Source organism: Uloborus diversus, chromosome 3, assembly GCF_026930045.1.
Source record: "Uloborus diversus isolate 005 chromosome 3, Udiv.v.3.1, whole genome shotgun sequence".
NCBI classification, from domain to species: domain Eukaryota; kingdom Metazoa; phylum Arthropoda; class Arachnida; order Araneae; family Uloboridae; genus Uloborus; species Uloborus diversus.
In genome coordinates, this window is record NC_072733.1 from 63,536,251 (window position 1) to 63,559,994 (window position 23,744).

At 32.6% G+C, this 23,744-nt stretch overlaps 1 protein-coding gene across 1 annotated transcript in view; it reads left to right on the forward strand.

The window, feature by feature from the left end:
- Window positions 1–23,744, forward strand: part of LOC129218770 (uncharacterized) — a 184,145-nt gene that overhangs the window by 109,957 nt on the left and 50,444 nt on the right. Inside the window, exon 3 of the mRNA XM_054853094.1 lies at window positions 17,873–17,929. Coding sequence (XP_054709069.1) covers window positions 17,873–17,929 — 57 coding nt within the window. The remainder of the gene's footprint in view (window positions 1–17,872; window positions 17,930–23,744) is intronic.

Below are 23,744 nucleotides of genomic sequence, written 5' to 3' on the forward strand. Positions count from 1 at the left end.
TGTCAAACGAGATCTTTATATTTTTTTTTACTTCCTCCAACAAATGGACGGGTTGGAATGATAGTGGCGTAAGTCAAAAAATTTCAAATTGAGCAAAATATAGATTCTGGTTTCTCTTTATTACCTCTATTTAGGGTACCAAATGCGCATGAAACTAGAAGCGTATAAAAAGTATGCACTAACCGAAGCACCTGTTCCGGTGAGAATGGCTGTGGAATGGCTTTCTTTCACTAAAACCATCGTAAATTAAATAATACATAGTAGGAGGGAAAGTCATTTTAAGTTACTTTAATACAAGTGACAAGTAACTTTTCATAAAGGTTGATTCATAATAAAGGAAAAAAATTACCTTTGTCTAAGTTCAAATTCTTCTCTTAAAATTAAAGTTTTCTTAATGCCTTTTTTTTCTGTTTTTTTTTTTTTTTTCTGCGTAACGTAATTCTTATAAACCACGCCACGGCAATGATCAAGTGTAAGAATGTTTAAGACAAGAAATAAGATAGCATCTAATTTGTTGAAACTAAAAGCTGCATTTTGAGTTCTTATTTAAATATTTTACCTTATTCCTCTGCAATCCGATGAAGCTTTGCAATTAACCTTAACAAAAAATGATCGAACTCACTTTTTTTTTCTCTTCTGAATTTCACTTAAATAATAATAAAATAAAAGTTTTATATAAGTAAGAATGTCTAAGACAAGAAAGAAGATATCATCTAATTGTAGAAACTAAAGCTCCGTTTAGAGTTCCTATTTAAATATTTCGTCTTATTCCTCTACAATCTGATGAAGCTTTGCAATTGAAACCTTAACAGCAAATGATCATTTTGAATTGACCTAAATAATTATAAAATAAACGTTTTCTATTAGTGAGAAGGTCTAAGAAAAGAAAGAAGATATCATCTAATTTGTAGAAACTAAAGCTCCGTTTTGAGTTTCTATTTAAATATTCTGTCTTGCCCCTCTACCAATCCGATGCAGCTTTGCAATCGAAAGGCACGTTTCCGATGTCCTAATTGCAGTTGCTGGCCAAACGCAATTTGCGTTATTGTTATTAAGAGTAGCACTTCATATACGAGATTAAATTTAATGAGACGAATGGACGTGGGGACAGTTGCGAAGAGCTTACATGGAGAAACTATTCCTCCTGGATCCGAACCTAAATTAATCTGAGAAACAAATTTGGCTGATCTGATAATTTGTCATCGTCGCTTAGCATCACTATGAAATTATATTTAATGTTATTTCCTTTCTACGTGCACTTTATTAAGAGGATTCAAGTTATTCTGAGGATTATTAATGCATTCTATCATCGCTGAAGACAATTATTTTATCCGATGTAGACTTATTTGTGACGCTTTAATTCATTTTAATCTCACGACAGTTTCGTTTACGTTATTTGTTGCTTCTGAATCTGAAATGAGCCGGAACATCTGAGAGAAAAATTGCGGTGTTACCATTCGAAAGATACGATAGATAATCGACCATGTGGGTATTTATTCATTGAATTTATTCGCTCCTTAGTTTTCTTTAGCATTACGATGGGGACGAAATGATTATTTCGATTCGATTGCATAGCGGTCAAAGTGATGTGGTAAATATGAAGTGCTTAAACGTAGATTATTATTAATATTCATGCTGAGTTTATTGGGGCACTCGAAATACTCTTCGCTTCCTAGTAATGAACGCTCAAATGATGCAGTTTAGTTTATTTTGTACTGCTTTGGTTTACTCTGTGAAAAACCTCCCTGACTCATTCATTGCTTTTGTTTTATTTTCAAATCTAAATGTGCTTTTGATTCGTATCAACTTTTGTCAGATCGTTATGAAGAGGAAATTTACGATTTTATGTTATGACAATTAATATCATATTAAAGTCATAAATGACCTATAATTGGTGCAAACCTAACCTGGCAGCGTTGTGAAGGCTACGCAGATCATAATCACAGCATTACGGCTGCCAGGTTAGGTTTGTCCTATAGCTTCCTCGAATAGTAAGAACTGCTGCTCATGTCCATTGAACTTCAGGTTATTTTCTTTGGAACTGCCAGTCCGATACTTTGTGTCTGTGTGTAATTGTATGCGTAAAAAAATCTACTTATACTTAAATTTACTATTTCGAGAATTCTATTTAAAAAAAAAAAAAAATTGTGAAGTTATTGTTAAAACATATGTAATTTCTTTTTGTGCGATTTAAACTCAGATACAGCTAGGATTTTTTTTCAAACTATTTGATGCTTCATGAAATACACCACCAGCTCAGTCAATTCCAGCCGAGGACTGTAGTTTCGAGCTTATTAGCACTCATCAGCCCGGCATAGGAGTGACTGAGCCGAAGGTGGAAAACCTCTTAAGGAAGCCAAGAGAGCCAGACAAACTGGTAGCTAATACAGAATTAGCTCTAACCAGACGAGTGACCGAAGCAATGGTTCGGTTCAACTCGAATATTGAAGGGAAGGCTCACTGAATATTTGATGCTTCATATATCGGGGAAAAAAAAAAAAAAAGATAGAGAGAAAGAGAAACTACGTTATTACAGTTACGATAGTGCATAGATCATGTTCTGAAATGCTTCTTGTTAGTTAATAAAATCTGTAATCAGTATGCAGCTAAAATTTTACGATTCAAGACATTATCACTTTTGGCAAAAATCCCTCAAATAGAATTGCAAGCAGTTGATACAGTGTTACATAATTGATCCCCCAAACAAAAACAACCAGTAATCTAATATTAAAAAAAAAAAAAAATACCGATTTGTGTCAACATGGAACACCTCTGTGAATTAATACTTCATGAACTTACTTTTCTAGTTTAGTCTCACTTCTCCCTTGCTTTTCCACGATATAAGTCCACCCATGCTACTCGAGCTAAGGTGTGGGGCGTAACAAAAGAAAGTATATATAGTGACCCGGCCTAAAATCTTGAACTTTGCCCTTGAAAGAGGGGGGAAAATAAGAGGCATAAGCAATAAGCAGCGCTTCATTAACCATAAATACTACCCCACACCCAAGAAAAAATGTATTAGCAAAAGCAGAATTACCAAAAAGAGATTACCGAAAATCACGTCTTTCGCAAGGCGAGATAAGTACCGTAAGGGAAAGGTTATTTGTATTAGTTGATCTATCAGAAGTCTAAACAGTCTTGATAGTTGTTTAGACGTGCTTTCAACATTCTGTTTATATGGATTAGATTTCAAATTCTTTCCACCTTTCTTTCCCCAACGAAGCGAGTTTCTACTAACGTGTTTGCTTTGCTCTAGAAACACACTTCCGAGGACAAAAGGATCAAATTTAGTACCAACCTTTTGCTAAATGCCGCAGTTAAATGACTATTGTATTTCGTGGCAGCGTCGGTAAGCAATCTAATTAGTTTTAAAAGGTAGCTAGAAGAAGGAAAAAAAAAAAATGCCAACAGTCGGTTAGTAGTTTCCCGCACTTTTAAAGTACTTCAAATATATTGTAGCTCTACACACCAACGCCCGATACACTTTTTTCTCTTTTATCTTGCTTTTCATTACTTAAACGTTAAATATATGTAAGAGAAAATAATGAATATTATTAAATTTACTACCAGCTTTCGAAAATTTAAGAGAAACGTTAAATAGATGGTTGACGAGTTAGGGAAATGTAGCATTATCGGGATAAATAGCTTATTTAAACATGTTGCAATTACATCCATATATTTTTTGCTATTGTAAAACATGAGGGTATCTATAATTATAATGAGCAAAGGTTTTGTATAGCAAGTTGACTGATTAACTGAACTACACTCGTGCGGCATAGTGAATCTCGCCGAATGTCTTAAAATAGTAATGGTTTAAACGGTCAGCTTTGATTGGCTTTGTACTTATTTAGTAATAGTCACTCTAAAATAGGACATGATCTAGCCAGCTAGTTCATACTGTCGAAATTGACTTTAACATTCTTCAAAAACTTTTTGATAAAGCATTTTCTTCCTTGCTGAAAAAAAAAAAAAAAAAAAAAGCAAACATCTAGTTTTTTTATATTACACAGTAACAGCATTTCCATCCTTTATTTTAATTTTGTCTTGATTTCAACGGTAATTAATTTATTAATGTTGGGGTATCTGTAATGATCGCTGATTTTCACATTTATTACCGTTCACTCAAAATGTAAGTGCTGTAGACAGGAATTTGATTAATGCTTATACGATGCTTAATACTATACAGTGTAGTCGAATCATTATTTTTTACTAACGTTCCTTTACGACATATCTTCAAAAAATTTCAGCGTAAAAATGGAATCACCATTAATTATTATAAATATAAGTCCAAATATGGTTTTCTTTCTTTATTTTTTTTTTTAACTCGATATGCTTCAATGAAATGTATAACGGATGCATATATTTAGATGATGTTTTACCGTCAAATTTTAGATAACATTGATCTTTCTGGCACCCTTTCGAAGAATTCATCACTTTTGATGCTTTTGTCGAACTCACAAACGGGAACAAAAACTTTAAATATTTAAATCCTGATCGATCGATTAATTTTTTGTCTTTGCTCGATGCTCAAAGTGCATTAGGGCCAGCGAAATGACGTATGTCATTATTTCAGTTTTTGAATAAACGACAGTAGAAACTCATTATCGACTTTGTGAAAACAACTCTGGGATTCATTTCGAAGCCTGGATAACAAAAGATAACGATTCAGTGAAGTATTATCGACTTATCCATTAACGATCGTCTCCCCACACGCTTGGATTCATTATTCCCTTCTTATGCACAAGGAACAGTAAATAGATAGTCATCTACAAGAAGAGGAGTAACTTATCGCGCTTTTTACATTTTCCAAGTCGAAATACTTAACCCGTAGTGCACATTATTTGAGCTCGAAAAATAATGGGAGCTCTTTGGTTTGAGTATAAATCTTACAGTGCGAGTAGTTTATTTCTTAAAAATCAGCATTTTTTGATAATGTATGAATTCGCTGCATGAAAAGCGAGACTTAAGTTCAGTTTAATCAATCATGGCAATCATTTTCTATATGGGCAGGTTTAAATGAAAATGGCGTAAGTCAAAATGTTTTACGATTTGAATTGATTCGTCTTAGGTACATCTATTAAGTGTACCCAATTGCTCAGGAAACTAAAAGCGCATGGAAATTGTCCGCTAACCGAAATTCCTTTTCAGGTGAGAATGGCAATGGTTTACCTGTAAGTCAGTTCCATTGCTACTGATTGAACCAAAAAAACGGTGTCAAAATTGAAAATTTGGAGATGATCAGTACAAATGGTAGGTGAACCTCTCCTCTGTTTCCAGTCAAGAGATGGTACCAGTAGCACTGGTAGGTGCTTCTATACAACAGGATTTAGAAAAACTTTTCAATGAAAGTTTACCTAAGAACGGAACAAAAACGTTTTACTCAAAATTTGAGAATGTCCACTTACATCCCTTTGCTTTTCAATTCCTTATATGTTGACAAATAGTTCTTGATATTAAAACTCACGCAGTCCTGATTTTTTTTTTTTTTTTTTTTTTTTTGTAGATGTTTTGTAGAGATTGATGCAGTATTTTCGCTTTGAACAAGGTCCCCCCCCCCCAATAAAATAATAACAACATAACATGCATGAGTTTCTTTTTTTATGAACGTTTCTACTAAAACTACAATATTATATATATATATATATATATATATATATATATATATATATATATATATATATATTATATATATATTTTATTCTTTAAAATGATGGAATATGATAAGAAAAATAATCGATTTTTCGGATGCATTCTATTTTATTGCTTTCTGAATTTTTTGTAACAATTATTTTAATCCCTGAAAGTTCTCTTTTATTTAACATGAAGAATATTTCTTTAGAATTCTAAACTTTATAATATTTCATGATGTTTTTTGTGTCAGCAGCTTTTACCATGAAAGCGGGTTTTCTATTCTCTGTTAAAGTCTTTAAAGTGTATTACATTTTCATACGAACTTTGACTCGGCGCCGTATTTTTACCGCGTTTATCTCGAAGGATAAAATTTCAACGAAATTTTTCTTGAAAGCAGCTTGGACTTATTGTTAGAATTTTTAACTTTAATGCAATTTCTTTCATGACCTTAGATGAAGCGTAGCCGTTTGTAATTGATATTTTAAAATGATTTTTCATTTTCAAAGTTATTTATTCAATAACTGGTGAAGTGTCTTAGTCCTCCAGAAGAATTGGACTATATTATTCGAACGTTTTTAATATAAGCATATATGGCTTTATACGCCACATTACAAATAAAATCATGTGAATTTATGTCCGGTACTGTTTCAGTTATATTTATAATAATAGGTAATACAAAAATCATTGGAAAGTTTCCGAGTTCAATTTGCTAAATTTTCTCTCTAATAATATTAAAATATGCAAGTTAATAAATCTGCTTCTTCTTCCGTTTCAAAATACAGAAATTTTCATGAAAAAAGAAGCTACCTTTGTCTAAATAATCATTACAACACTGACATAATAAGGCTCAACAGATGCAGTTACATCTAAAGTTAATGTTATCCCCCGATTCTTTATAGGTTTGGGCAGAGTAGTGTAACAATATATTTCAATTGTTTCCACTGAAACTATGCAAGAAATTGTCCTAAGAATAAACTTGGGTGGTCAAAGAAAAGCTCTATTTCGGAGACATGCTTCAGTGCCCCGTTCGGAACTTGAGTTAGCATTCACCACATGTGGTAAAAGCCTCCTCCTGGGCATTTTCGCGGGTGGCGTTAGGGCTGGTTTTGGCCTTTGTTTGTCAGATTAGAGCCTTTATGTTCATACTGGGACAAGCTTGTTTCGACTTCACCGCTTTGAAAGAGTTGTCCTTTCAAGAATGGTCAAGTCTTTTGCCATCTATTATTATCTATGCCATCCTATTATCCTATGCCCCTATCGCTATTTCTAAGTTAGGAAATTAAATAGTTTTTTTTTTCTTTTTCTGTGTGTTATCTTTACCAAGGGTTTTCAAAATACGGCCCGCGAACAGACTGGGAAGCTTACTAGTTGGGGGGAAAAATAAATAAATAAATATATATATATATATATATATATATATACAGGGGCGGCATTTCACCATTTCATTTGGGGGGTCGAGTTTCTTAAATATGTATAACCCCAAAGCGAAACCAAACACACATTAGCTAACAAGAAGTTGTCATAAAATCGGTTTAGTATGAATAAAATTAGTGTTTAGAAACAATTAAAATTTTGATTCATTGACTAAAAAGTTATCATACAAAACATCTCGCTACTAAAGTTTTTATACCTTTTGGAAAAAATATAATGCATGATTTTTGGAATTCGGAAGAGCAGGGAATCATGTTACTAATCTATCACTGCCCAATGTCGTGCTGTTTTGCCAGTTTAGTCAAATGGAAAAGGTTTTTTTTCCCCCTTTGTGCTTCGAAAATATTTCTCTAACCTCCTGAAACATAAAAAAAATCTTTCTCTTCTAGCTGAGCTGATTGTAATAGTTAAAAAATAATTGAAGTAACACAAAGTTATGTATGAAAACACTTTTTATATCTTGCTCTTCAAAATCACCCAGGCTACTTCAAAAACTGTAAGGGGCTTTAACTTTTCATCATTGAATAATCTAGTCATGTCGGCGCTCTCAGCTTCAATCAGATATCATCTGCCTCCAGCTCTGTTATTCACTATTCCAAACTTATGAGTTCATAACAAGGACGAATCTCTGGATGTGAAAACTATTCTGTCGGTATATTGCTTGTAATTTTTCTTGCCTCATGCTAAAAATTTTACTCACAGTTAAACATTTTATTTTTTGTTTTCAAAATCCAATCCAAATAACCATAATCCCAGCCAACCATAATGAAAAATAATTATCATCAAATCTTGTGTTATTTTCATTCGAAACTGAATCTATTACTTCATACAAAATATTCAAAATTCAATGTTTGACTTCACATCATCATGTGGATTTTTGTCTTTTTTTTTTTTTTTTTTTTGCGCCTCTTTAAAATTGGCTCGAAGGAAGAATTTTTTTGAAAAATTTCACGATTGATTGAACTATACATCTATAAAAAATCTATTTTCAGCTTTAATTGTAGATTGAACTGTGGTAGTATGGTGCACAGATCAATTGTAGATTGAACTGTAGTTTGGATAGTCGAGTAGCGGATTGAAGATATAGATTTTAATAGAGTAAAGCATTTTTCAAAAACTTTTTTCCGATGCAAACAAATTATATAAAAATTCAAACGAAGTCATACATGCTAAAGGGCATGAGCTTTTTCACCATTGAAAGAATCGTTTTGCAATAATTCTTCCAGTCAACAAATCACTGCTTTGAAGTTATAGAGAAATGTTTTATCGTTTTAACTCATGAAAATTATCTTGCGTCACTCCGCAATTGCATAATTATAGAGCCCCATAAAAGGTATTTGGTTGATATGTGTTTTTTATTCAATAATCACATACATTTTTAAGAAGTTTCTATGAAAGCATTACAATGTATTGAGCAGCTGAAACGTGTTTCTAGCAAAAGAAAGCGATGAACACTCATCGAATAAATATACACTTAAAAATGAGCGTAAAAGTGAATGCAAAATATCAAGGAATTTTCATGTGAAAACCATGCTGCCACACCATTTTTCACGAGCCTCTCATTTTGAGCATACCATCGTTACACTGGGCACACAAGTGTGAAATATTTAGCCTATATGAGGCAATGTCTTCTTTAGTTAAAATTAACCATGGTTCTCTATCAGTTTCTATGTTCTGAAAAAACCGAAAATACTTCATGAATTTCTAAGTCATCATCCAAATAACGAAAAACACTTTTTCTAGTCTGGGAATGTGTCGAGTTTCATCAAATAGTTGCTGAGAACCAGCGAGATTTCCTTTAATGAACATTGATTTCCGACTTACATAAAATGAATTCACCCATTTTCTATCATTCTGCTCAAAAAATTTGGGGGTGCGACCGCCCCCTCTTGACCCCCCTATTTGCCGCCCCTGTATATATATATATATATATATATATATATATATATATATATATATATATATATATATATATATATACCTTTTAAACATGTTTTAAGAAAAGTAAGTTCAACTACCTCAAAAACCCCATCTCGAAGCTTAGCTGAAAACAGGGGGGGGGGGGAGAAAAATAAAATCGTGGGTGTACGGGGGAGGGGAATAGCGCTAACTAGACCATCTAAACTGAATTGTTGATGGATTGATATGCATGAAATGTCATGCTCATGATGTCTTTCTTTAAATTCATGTTTCCGAAAATCATTTTTTTATGTTTATTTGCCGAATATTCCAATCATATTTTTTTTTCATTTATTTGATTTTGTTTTTTAATGACGTAAATTTGTATAATAAATCTTGCTTCTCATTTTGGTATCCCTTCCTAACAATAAAATCAAGGAGTTTAAGATCTGAAATCAATTCAGCAGTATAAAAAATAAATCTTTTATAATTTTCATTGCATTGATCATTTATTTTACATTCCTGGTTAATGCAATGACTTTTTATTTATTCATTTATTTACTTTTTTTAAAAAAATTTTTAAATAATGCAAAACTCTGCAGAACTATTATCTATCAAACAAAAACACAGTAACTGAATCCTATTAGAATTTTGAACGAATTTAGATGCCCACATTTTAATTTATAATTTAAATTTCAAAAGCGACGAAAAGAAGAATTTAATTAAAATCTCAGTGTACGAAAACTATTTTTTGCTATGTGTTTATATTAAAAGATCACTTTGTTATAAGTTCTGCTACGTACTGAGTCTTTAATTATCACAACTACAAATAATTAATTTTTTATGCAGTAATTAGTTAGTTTGTCCAAATCAAAAAAAAAAACTTTCTCATTTATAGCTCACTTCCCCATTAGTATATTATGATTTAAAAAAAAAAGAAAAAAGGCTGAAATTGAATAAGAGTTAATTAAAAATTACATCATGAGAGAACACAAAGATATAATAAAAATGAGTGAAAAAATGATAGCATTGTAACATTTTGCGACTTTTTCAAAGCAAAACTTTTTTGCGTTATCTTTTCCCCCCAAGCAGACACAAATGTAATAGTTTTATCGTCTAAAAAATAATTTTAGTGTATAACATTTTTAGAAACACATGTTAAAAATATATTCTTTTCTTAATAAAGCATTTTATCGGAACATATGAAATTCGACTATTAGTGATACGTGCATCCAGAGACATCGCTAAAAACGGTTTTAACGGCGCAAAAATTCTCCTTGCGATTTGAGTGAAAGATTATTTTGAAGGAGTGAAGATTTCGAAAACAAAACCAAGAATAAAAATAAATAAATAAAATTCACTTTCTAAAGATGAAATGAAAGATAGCAGGGATGTAAGAGATATGTACTATTTTTATTTTCAACATTTAAAATGTTTTTTTGAGCAATCACGATTGCTTATTGCTTTCATTTGACTGTTTTTGGTGTCCTATCATTTTATTTTTCCACCGCCACCCTCCGCTTTATCACCGTCCTCACAAAGCCGTTCCTATAGCGAAAGCTGTCTCCAGGTTGCTTCCATGTCCTACACACACGCGCATACATACACAACTACACACACACGCACACACACCACATGTACACACAAACACATACACACACGGATACATACAGACACCTACACATACACACACATACACACAACTACCCACACATTCATGCCTGCACACAGACACAAACACATATGGATATGCCTACACACACATACACATACCCCCCCCACACACACATTCATACACACAACTACCCACACACTTATACCAGCACACAGACACAAACACACATGCCTACACACATACACATATCCCCTACACACAAACACATATACCCCCACGCACAAACACACACTCATGATTGCGAAAAACATAATTTGAATTCAAGATACCAAAAATTCAAATTAATATAATGTTTTTTTTTTTTTCGAATTTTAAAAATATATGTGAATATTCAACTGTAATATATCTATTAAATAGGCTCAAATAAAAGTTTTGAGCGAAATCATTTCCCTTACAATTGATAAAATTATTTTTGGATTTCAAATAAACTTAATTAAGGCAGGTTCAAACAGAATTGCATATGTTTGTTTAGAAATATACTTTTATAATTTTCATTGCAAAGTGTTCAAGAAAACTACAACTATTTTTAAGTATTGTTTTTTGCCTATTAGAGTTCTGGTAATATGCATGATAATTATTATTGATTTCAAAATGGCTCAATAAATAGCAACTTATAACGTTACGAAAATATAAACTGACTAATAACGGCAACACATTTTCGTCCACACCAATTCCATCTTAACTGAACGTACTGCGTTTTCTACTCGACACGTTTAGTGAAATATTCTATGCTTCTTAACAGTTCCATTCTAGCAAAAGTTCTGAAAACGCAGCATTAGCAATTGAAATTTTTATATAAATCACGTCAAATTTACAGTCGTTTAAGTTATTCACTGTGCATAAACGAATGTGACAGCTTTCCATGCTTCAGCAGTTCATTGAAAAACGAAACACGTTTTTAAAAACGGGGGAAACAGAAAACAAAACACATTTGAATGAATTATAAGCATCCATTGTCGCGGGAGGAAGAGTCAATTCCCGGCAGAAAACCGGAGGAAAGAATATTTTTGCAGAAGCGTTGAAAATAAGATTTAATTACAGTTTAAAATCAATGTGTATGTATAAAAAAAATATCTATTTATATGTGTAATTAATGACAAAAGATTCCTAAAGCTAAAGAGGGAAGGGGGTAGGAAACGGAAGACATTTTCAATGAGCATTTCCCTGATTCTTTTTTTCTTTATCGTCTGCTAATTTAAAATCAATCTGGATGAACTTATTAAGAGCAAAATAAGATATTTGTTTTCTTTTGAATTCCATAGGTTCTTTTTATTTTCGTTCTTATTATTTCTGAAGCTATCTTGGTATTCTCTAGAACGGAATTTAATCTGAAGTGTCTTCGTTCAATCCTGGGATTTATTATACAGCTTACGAAGATTAATGCTTTATTGTTGTTCTTAATAACTGTCAAATGCGTATGCACTGCATTTAGAATGTTTTGTGACCACTTTTAACATCTTTTTAAATGTAATTTTGATTTAACATCATCATTCAGCGTTGGAAAGGTTCAAAATTAATATTTGGTTGAAAACTTATTCGTCAACTTCTTTTAACGAATATATTTTCTGTTCATTGTTTAGATGGATAATTTTTTTCTTTTTTTTTTTTTTCAATAAACCTTCGTGTGGTTGTGTAATTAAACAATTTTGTGCTTATTATTCATTTCATTAAAATGTTCGTAAAATGGCTCTTAAGGGATTAGTGTGAGAGATTTTAAAGAAATTATTTAACCAATGTGATTAACTTCTTTCGATGTCGTTTTCGGCCACTCACGTGAACGAAATCACTAATCGGATAGCAAATTTGTCACTTGACTTCGAGGTATACGAGAATCGGAATGAATGTCACAATCAGAAAGCAATTATTATTTACTTTTAACTATTAGCAGTTTATTAAATCATTATTTTTTAGAGTTAATTATCCACACAATGTAGAATGCACACATTGTAGAATTTCTTCATTGCAATTGATAATTTTAAATTGGCTCTGATGTCTCCGTCTAATTATCAGTGGCATACTTTCAGGTTTAGGGGCCCGTCGCATTGCAGTTTTGAGGCCCCCTCTGTTTATCACCAAACTGTATAATACATTTTTCATGTGCATTTTGAATCCCTTTTCTTGGCCCTACCCCTCGCTACTGTGACACTTGCGGCATGGTAAATCCGCCGCTGTTAATATTTTAATGCTTTAATTGCGAAAACGTGCTGTTTGATTGCCTGTTGTTGTACACGTGTCACCATTTAATGTTCAAATTGTTTTCCGCAAAGATGGATAATAATAATGGCATTTGATGAACAAATAAACCTTTGTTTACGCTAAAAAGTAACTTAACTGGGTAAAACAAGCTTTAAGCTTCTGTCCAGTGCCTTAACATTCATAGGCTCACATATTTTTGCTTTGAAAATAAGAATTCCTTATAACCCCAAAAAGCGTGTCTGCAATCATTTGCAACTTTGTGCTTTTTTACGTTGTTGTTGATTTATGTTTTTATCGTTTGATAGTTTATTCAAACCTCGAGTGCCTTTACATTCATAAGCTCATATATTTTAGCATTGAAAGTAAGGGTTCCTTATAACTTCAAAACACGTGTCTGCAATCAGTTGCAATTTTTTTGCTTTTTTTAGGTTGTTGATTTATTTTTATATCGTTTGATAGCTTATTCAAGCCAAGAGTACCTTTACATGCATTATTTTGCATTGAAAATAAGGGTTCCTTATAACCCCAAAACACGTGCCTGCAATCACTTGCAATTTTGTGCTTTTTTACATTGTTGATTTATTTTTCTATCGTTTGATAGTGTATTCAAGCCCCACTCACCCAAGCGTTTGATCTTGCTTCCCCAGAAGATTAGTTTTAGTTTTAAGAGTAGACTTTATTTTAGATAAGGTGGTTGTAGTTTATTCTTACGCAAGTGTCAGTTGACGTAACTCTTCTCCCACAATTCCTTAGTCACGACATATAATTCTTTAAATATGGCTCAGTTAATTCTTGTTTGTTAGATGTTGCACTTGGCTGACTTGGTTTTAACACATGATGGTGACTCATTATTTACCATGGACATGAATTAGGCGTAAAATGTCCTTTTGTTTCTTACTTATGCTAAGTCAAGGCTTTATGAATTTTTCAGGAGTCACTTTTGCAATTAATTTTTGTCTTTGTTCTATCAATTCTGCAGTCATGGCGTTTAATTGTTTGAACAGAGTAAAATATGTTCCAAGAATTGTTAACATCTAATTATTTATATTCTTTGAAATGCTGGTCTATATTTTTAGCGAACTTCTTTTCAGCGATCATACGATCAAACTATTTTTGTTATCCTTTTGCAAAAAAAAAAAAAAAAACTATGTTTCATCATTTAAGTACTAGCTATATTCGTGTTTTTTTTTGTGGTAAAGAAAAAACGTTGAATTCAACAAGCAGTCCCCTTGATTTATTTGAAAAATCTTGCCTGTTTCACCTTATTTGATACTAAATATAAGTGGAAAAAACAACTTTCTCAATTTCGAAAATTGATAATTTATACAGGAGTTAAAAAGTATGTAACATGCAGAATAATTTTCATGAACAAAAGCTCTGTTTTAGCAAGGCTTGCTTTAGATTAGATTGTTTTTAGAATTGTAAACATGACGAACTTTTCAAATTTCGGTTTTTAAAGAAAAGTGAATAATTTCTAGGGTTTTTCATTCTTCTCAGAAACAATTTCATAGGACTCTTCTTGTAAATTTTAGAGTTAATAAGATTTTGTAAAAAAATTATCCAAAGAAGATATCTTGAAAGTATACATTTCAGATGCAAACATCTATTTAAAGTACAATACTAATACCAACACATGATAAGAATATTATTGTATTTTGTAGTTCGTTTAAACAGAATAGCGAAAAAAGAAATTTTTTTTTCTCTCAACGATGAGGCATTACCCCTATTTTTAAACATAAGTTTGTCAAAAGATTTATTTCAAGCAAAATTTTCTTTGTATCAATTTTATTCTTTTATTTGTGTGACGTAAAATGTTCTCGGAATTGAACGATTTCGAAACTGGCACAAATAGTTGATCGTACTTGTTGACGTGCAGCAAGAAGACGGAAAAAATATTTATTTGGAAACTTTTTCAAAGTTTATTTTGTTCAGCTAACATTTCAAAATTTTGTCCAACTTGCATTAACTTATCAGATAAAATAATGTATATCGACTTCACAAGAAAAAAAAAAGTTTTTCAATTTTTTGAAAACCTTATTTTTACAATCCTTTCATCCTCGGCAAAAACCGAAACTTGAAACATAAATCGCACCCCGCAATCCTCCAAGCAGAAAACTCGGGGCACAGCCTTTTTATTACTATTATTGACGCAAAGAAGTTCGTAGGCGCCTTTGCTAAAAGCCATCTCTTTTATGAAATATAAAAAAAACACGACGATAAATAGAAATAATAGCGTGAATCTATTCTGTCAAAATCAGGGTTAAAACAAATCTTTCGTCTTGCCGATTATATCTGGAAAACCGGGCGTGTGATTTATAAACTAAAGCGTCTGCGAAACAGACGATACTCTATTCTACGCCAAATAATCGGTTTCGGATTATAAGGTGGCATTGCCGGCTTTCTTCCAATACTTGGAGAGGCTGGCTTGCACAAAAAGCGGATTCAATTGATATCTCTCCACTCCTGCCTCTTTAAATCAACCAGGAATTGAATTGAAGAGCGATAAAGAATTTCGACATTCTTGAATGCGTGATGAAATGGAGGATAAAAGCCCATCTCGATAGCTTTTTTTTTTCTCACGTTTGTGTGTTTAAATTTTTATTTCACTTTTTCTGTGTTATTATATTTAGGAGATTTCTATTGATTTTGATTTGAAGCGAGCTCGGAACAGTCTATTTTTCCCCCCATTCGAAGTCATTGTACTACTTTTTTTTATTATCTCAATCACAGAAATTTATTTTATTTTATTTTTTAAATTTTTCACATGTTTCAGGAAAACGTGAATGATTTATTGAATAAGATCCACCTAAATAACCTTTTGTAATATGAGCTGCATTGAAATCAATTTTTATAGAAATTTATGTAGAGTTAGTCCCCCTGTGATTTCGATTGTTTAAATATTGAAGTTTTATTTTGCTGCTATTTGTTTATCCAATAATGATGTTGTTTATCATTGGTTTCTTGATAACTTGAAGAAATATTTTACATAACAAATGGGAACATGCAGAAGTTTTTGTTTTACTTTTTTTTTTGTGAGGAGGGGGTATCAGTGAGCAATTTTTACTTGGCGGTAAGTCATGTAAATTGAACTTAGTATTTGTATCTCAAAAAATTTCTTTTTAATAGTGAAATTCAATACCCATAATTGCTATCACTTGGTAAAATATGTAGAAAAAAAAAGTCAGAATTTCAACTTCAAAGTTTTTTTTTTTTTGCAAGGATTGATTATTTATTAGTATTTTAAGGCAGAAATAGATACATAAATATCATTGAGATCAAATACATACACGTGTAAATAAAATAAGGTAAAAAAACAATTTGAAAAAAGAAAAAACATCCTATAGTGATAAATAAGTCTTTTTCATTCCAAAATCAAGCATCATCTATTGCATGTGGTAAGTTAACAACTGTTTTCCTACTTCCCAAGTAAACGTTTGCAAAATGTTCCGCAGTAGGAAAAATTGTTTAAAAAATGTTTATATTACGCGAATATTTGTAGCAAAATCATTTGCCCCCAAATTGACCGTAACTAACTTACAAGCTCAATCCTATTCATTAAACTTTTAGACAAAATCAAATGTAAATTAAGTGACACATACTGTAAAAGCTGATGCTATTCAAGCGTAATTAAGTAAAGCGGAACGAGCTGAAATACTCAGATCAGTCACCTATCAGAAAATTGTTACAAGCTTCTTGCAAATTTTTTCCTTACTTTTTTATGCAAAATATTTACAGCATCTAAACTTAAGAAGCAACAATGTTTAAGAAGTGGAGCTTAAGATTTTACTTTTCGTGTTGGTTAGGCTTAATGATGCGTTGAAGGCGAAGTTTTTTTTCTTCCTATTCTATGTTGGATTTACAAATTTCATAAACAAAAGCTCGACTACAATAGCGCTGAAAATTTAGGGCTATCCGTGTCGAATCAAGTTTGATAGATTACCTGCAAAAAAAGGTAATCCGGTTCTTCTTCATTGCCTGTGTTTTGGTTTTCTTTTTTTGATGCTTTATACCCTGTTCTTTGTCTCGGTAAACTGGGTTTCGATGAAAGGCTAGCATGATTTAACAACATAATGACTTGTTGCATCCCTTACGAATACCATTTTTTTAGGTTTAAAACTACTAAACGAAATGTGCCACCCACCAGTTTTATTTTTTAGATGCTTTCAAATAGGTTGTTGGTCATTTTTCAAACTGCTTGGAGGTGAAACAGGTGTCTGTAAATAATTGAGAAACTCTAAATAGTAATTAATATGTAATGTGTAATAAGTTCTGGGGCGCCCCTATGAGAGGTCACGGGAGGTCACTGTGGCCTCCCAAAAGTTTCCTTATTTGGCAATTTATGTCTGATGATTCAGCAAAATCATCATCATGCGGTAAAATTTGGGGTTCTATTCAGAGAAATTTGGAATTCTATGAGCAAAATGAAAGAATAATCGAGTATAAAACTAACATGGAAATGAAATTATAATTAAATAGGAAATTAAAATATTATTGCGGTACAGGAAGGGATTATTGGACGAAATGTCATCTTCTGCAGCATTATTGCACTATTACACTATTATTGTTCAAAAATGAACAAATAAAATAATTGACTGAAATCAGTCTTAGTTAACGTGATTTCTTCAATTGTGATGAACTTTTCAGTGACTTTGGTGGTTTTATTTTCAAGCTCCTTCAAACCGGTACATTACCGGTTTTTATTGCTTTACCTTCCAATATGTTGTTTACTCGCCGTACAAATTTTATCGGAAATTGCTCAAAATATTAATTTTATGTTGATTTGAAGCAAAGACAGTTATGAGATCTTTTTTAGTCTTCAGAACTTATTTTCGTACATAAGTAAGTACTCTACAATGTACAAAAACTCATGTAAAATTGAAAATTAGTATAGCAATTGAGTCGAGCTTCCGTGCAAATTAAGCTCTAACTGGAAGTAAGTAACATGTATTCCTTCGAAATCCATCTCAAGTACAACAATATATTTTCTTGTGTACATTTTATCATATTTTCCTTGAAATAATTTTTATTGTTTTATTTTAGGAGCAAGCTGTGCCGCTTGGAATAGAAACCCAGTTGCATTTTTTGCAGAATTATCAGGTAAGAATATTTCTAAATTACTTTTTACGAATTTTACTCTCGAGTGATATTAATTTATTTGATCTCTAGCCAATTTTTATGAGTAGAGCTTTTAGTCGTTAAATTTGTTTAATGGAGGATACAAAATATTGGAAATGAGTTAAAAAGTGTAAGCGTTTAACGAAGTTTCCATTTCGGTGTTTAAGATCTCCCTTTGGTACAAGCATTATTTAATGATTACTTTATGTTGATCAGCAGACGAGCGATATTAAATATTTTATGTAACGTTACTTTTTTTTTTTCTCTTTTCGTTTCTTTCCTTTCTCCTTTTTTTCATATGTGATCCATTTGATTATTGATTACTTTCCGGAAGTGTTCAATATTTTAACTCGTTAGACCTATATTGCACTTTTTTGTGAAAAGCTACATCTGAATACATTTTCTTTGAAGATGTAAATGGAAAATCCTTATGATAGGGAAGATTTTTTGTTGTGTGCGAATAAAACCATTGATAATCATTCTCAATTAAATAAAGTCATCCGTTCTTGCTGTAAGAACTTAATTGCAGATTCTAGTGTGTGTGTGTGTGTGTGTGTGTGTGTGTGTGTGTGTGTGTATCACATGAGTTCCAATTTTAATTAGCTGTGTTTGATTTTAGTATTTTACTGATAGGTGCTGCTTTTCAGGAAGATTTTGAAATATTTTTCAATGAAAGCCTCCCTTAGGTTTGAATTTAGTAGGCGTTTTGACACAACTTTAAAAAGTCAACTTACATTCATTTTCTTCTCAATACCTCAGTTTAAAAAAAAAAATCTCTTTTAGCATGCATTAAAAAGGTTTGATAATTCTATCCAAAAAATGTGTAACATCGCATTGCATGTGCCACTGCATTCTTATTGAATTTTTGTCCTGTGTACTAGAACAAAAGGCTGAATAGATTCCGTTGATCGTTGGAATCGTCCCTTAACATGTTTAAGCTAAAGTTGTTCTAGGTTTTTAGCTTTTTTTTTCTCCCAATTTGAATAATAATAGGAGATCAGTGGCTCCTTCTCTCTTCAAAGAGTGCCACACGGACACCAGGAAGCAAGCATGCATACGAAATTCCCATATTCCATTGTCATTTTTATCCCCGCAGTCGCATTTGTCATTTCGCATTCAAGAAAACATCTTCTTACTTTTTGCAAATGGTTTCTCGCATTTCTTTCTCTAACACGCGTTTAATCCGTCAAAAATAACTCTCGCGTAAAAACCGAACAGGCCAAACTTTTAGCACTGCCTCTTGCGTAGATTCACTCATGCCTAAAGCTTTTAAGGCGATATTCATCCAAAGACACAGTACCCGCGTGTTATGTAATGTTAGAAGGCGGCAAAGCAGCTGGGTGCTGAAGGAAAATGTCGTAAAACGCGAAGTGTCCGCGTCATTTGCGTCGAAAAATGCATGCAAAAAAATCTTGACGCCGGGGAATGCCGTTTCGTACTTTCTCGTGTCATTCCCGGGAGCCTGGGTCGATGCTTTCTTTATGTCATTTCTTTTCTCTTAACTTTGGTTTCTGCCATCCTCTTAAAAGCTTTTCGCGTTACTACGCATGTTTACTGACAAGTGGGAAAGAGTCGGCTGTTGAAGTTACCCTTCACATGTTTACTCGTAAATAACTTGTTTAATTGATGATGAAGACAGCAAGCGAAACAACGCCACATCATTCAACACGCTTGAAAACTTAGCTGAAAACCGAGAAGGAAGGTTCACAGAGTGAATATTTACCGATAAGAGCATATCAATTACAAATATGAACTCCACACTAAAACAAATAAATCAAGAGTAAATTGTAAAACCTTAGGAAAGCCAGGAAAAATATTAAGCTCCAGACATATTCTTTCTCAGAGTTTATTAGAAGATTTAGTGTAAAAAAAAATATCGTGTCTGAAAGATTCTTGTTCTAAAAGTAGTCACCACAGAATTTTTTATGCATCCATTTTTGGGAGGGCGGAAATTCTCAATTTGCCAAATAGAACTCCAAATTTCGCCGAATGATGATAGTTTTGCCGAATCGTCAGACAAAATTTGCCGAATAAGGAAACTTTTGGAAAGTCACAGTGACATCCTATTACTTGTCATTAGGGCGCCCATGTGGACAATGTATATGGTGTCTCAAAAATGCAAGGACTAACTTAAGTGAGAGGTAGATAATGTCTTAAGAAATGATAATTGCATAGAAATCCATAACTAAACCCGTCAGAGGAAAGTAGTGCAAAATCTGAAATGACTTAAAGGGAACCATCTATTTGATATAATTAGTGTAAATAGCCTACTGGATAAATACAGCTCCATATGCTACATCAGTTACTCAAAGTTATCCCTTTTAAACTTTTATAATTAAAAAAAAAACAATGTTCGGTCCGTCAACCAGTACTCGGTTTATGTAATAACGCATCATATTTGCAGGTAGAAACTTCGCGTATCTGTTGCAACGTTACGAACGCTATTCATTTAGTTCGCCATTTTTACTAATTATTGAGAAACATATATTGGGCACTAATTATACCCAATACATGTTTCTCATGACTAGGGTGCTAGGATGAGAACTTACCCAAGTCCAACAAATCGTATTAACAAGTCTCCCTTCATAAAAAAATAAATGTAACATCAAAAACTGGCAGAGCATAGGATAATCCCAGAACTGAATGATTTAAACCAGCAAAAATTTATATTGAAGTTAAAGGATATTATCTTGACATAAACTGTCAAAGTTTAGCTGACAACCGAGTTGAAAAACGTCAGTGATATCAGAGCATCCTAAAATTCAGATCTGCTGGAAAAAGAGGTAAAAAAATTTTTGGTAATATTTCGGAAGGCTTAAGGAATTCTGTTTATTCAAAGTCACGTGTGCGTTCAGAAAGAAAGATTTCTTCTTTTGACTTTTTGAAAGAGTAAACCGAGTACGCGTGAATAGATATATTCGAATTTATTGCAGATAGTTCTTACTTTAGGAAGCAGTCGCAACAATTCTTAAATATTTATGTTACATATCTGACATTTTTACAGAAAGAAATTAGTGTTGTTTCAGTAAATATTTCTATAGTAAAAAAAATGTTTCATCAGTAATAGAAACGTTTTCAATGAAACGATACTTTATGGATAATATATGATACACCAAGGCAATAAAATGTCAATGGGGATTAGTTTTAACATTTTGTGCAATTCCAGGATTTTCCTTCTATTTATTTATTTATTTATTTATTTATTTTGAAGAAATTAATTCGGATAAATGACTTAACTTTTTATATATACGTGTATGTTTTTCAAACGAAATGAAAAGTAGTAGTAGTTGTAGTTGTGGTCGAGGAAGAATTAAGTTTTATATAAAATAATACAAACGTGAATTGAGACAGTGAGAAACAAAGGGATGTAAGTGCCAAAATAAAAGATTTGGAGATAAGAAGGTACGAATGGTAGGAATAAGAAGCACGAATGGTAGGAGAACCTCTCCTTTGTTTTAGGGCAAGAGATGGTACTAGTAGCCCTGATAGATTCAGTTATACAGTATGATTTAGAGAAAAAACCAAGGAAAGCCTACCTAGGATCCAAACTTTTAACGCGTTTTACTCGAAACTTTAAACAGTCCAATTACATCCCTTTGCTTTTTATTGCCTCAATTGTTGAGTGATTTTTAAATTATTATTTTCAAATTATTAATAAAACAAATATATTAGTTGAAGTAAAAAATACCAAAAACTATTCGTAAAGCCAACATTTTCAATTCAAAAATATTTCACCAAAATTTATGGAGTGGGCTCATTTGATAATCGTCCGTGTCAGAAGTTATGGGGGCAAACCTTTTAAGTAGCTCTTACTGCTGTGAGAATAAAATCCCGTGTCAGTTCTATTGTTTGGAACTGATTTGATAGACAGTTTGGGGTCACTTCACAGTCATATCTTAGTGGGTGGTTTAAAGATTTGTGCACCTTCTTTTCTAAGTAAAGTGAGGTCAGCTCTAGAAAGAGAAATGGGAATATTACAATATTCTTGTGAAAAGGGACACCAAAAATGCGAAGAAACATGATGCTTTTCTTACCGGATGTTTTTTTCATATGTGCTTTTTGTTTTGCGCAGGGCCGATCCTAAGGTGTCGGCCGCCCGTGTGCAAAGACCTATTGTGCCGCCCCTCAAGAGTAATTTGCATATTTTGACTAATCTTTAACGTCTATATAAATCTTTCTTTAAATTTCTATGGCAAGTTCGAATTTAAAAAAAAGGGGGGGGGGGCAGAAGAATGACCTTATAAAAAGGGAGAAATTTTTTATAGTAAGAAACTCCTTAGGTACAAGTTATATTTTTGAAGAAAGTAATAGATACCAAAATTTACTAGTCGTAAAAACGCATTTTATAGTCTTTCTTCGGTGACATCAGGGAAGGAACGGAGGAAGGGGAAGCGTGGGGGGAGATGTCAAGGGTTAAGGGGAGGAGGATTGCTCCAAGAAAATTATCGAAATTGGCGTATGAAAAATATTTTTAGTTAATCTTTAGTTGTGTTTGGTTGCAAGGACAAAAGAGTCAAGTATATTCAAGGTGCATGGAGAAATTTTTGAAATTGACGTCAAATATCGCAATTTTAGGAACTTTTTCGAGACTTTAGGTGAAAGTAATGTCGCAGTTCTTTCCTAAAATTCTTTCAAAATTGAAATCAATTTGAAGCTATTTTTTAAGACCGTAGCTTTAGGAAGGATCGGCGTTCTTCCCGAAAAATCTCCGAAACTGAAATTTTAAACCCGCAATTTTGGGTTACCTTTGTTGACGTTGCAAGAGGGAGGGAGATTTAATCGTCTCCCATCGAAAGATTTCGAAATATAAGTTTAAAACGCAAATTTAGGCCGTCTTTGGTGACGATAGAGGTCTCGCGGCTATCCTTCGGTAATTTCTCAGCACTATTTTTTCAAAAACCCGTTTTTGACTAGATTTGAAAACAATAGGGGAAATGTGAAAATATTCCGAACCAAAATATTTTTCGGAACTGAAATCCATTATCGGCTATTTTGGGGAAGGAAGGATGGAACTGATGTGATATACCCCACCCTTGTCGACTTTTTCCTGTTGGCGCCAAGAAAGCGTCGCCAAGAAAACGATGTATGACGACATATGACATACATCGTTCTTAGCGATGCTTTTTTAGCGCCAACAGGAAAAAATCAGATAAAAAAACATGATCAAAGCACTTCAGAACACAATATATATAAAAACAACATAAAAGCACAACAAAAAACATCACGAATATATGCTTCAAAAATGTACAGGGCCGGGATTTTTTGTAAACATATTAAAATACAATGAAATAAATTATTGTATTAATTACAAGTCGAAATTAATGCATTAATTTTTTTTTTCATCATTTCTCCGGGATACGAGCCCTCGGTCTCATAAGCCTCGGTCTCATTACGAAAGTACTATGAGAACTCTGGCTCGCCAGGACCTCGCTCCGCTCGGTCCGTTATCCCTCCGACTGTTAATATACATTACAGTCGGAGTATGGTCACAGTTATGTATATTTTCATGGAGACACCCAAGGGTGGCTCCTTCCGTTCAGTGTACAATAATGACACAGTTTTAAGTGTGAAATATGCACCATTATTGTGCAGATTTATTAATAAAATTCAGCATTTTTAAGAGTACAACCGAAAGAACTTTCAATTGTTAACATAAAATTCAGTACCTAAAGGAGGCACGTTAATAGAATGTCTAAATAATTCGTGGCATCGATAAGAATTAACTTTTAGAACAAAATAACCGTACTATTTCTGTAAAATTAATTTACATACAGTAAAAATAAAGTTAAAAACTACA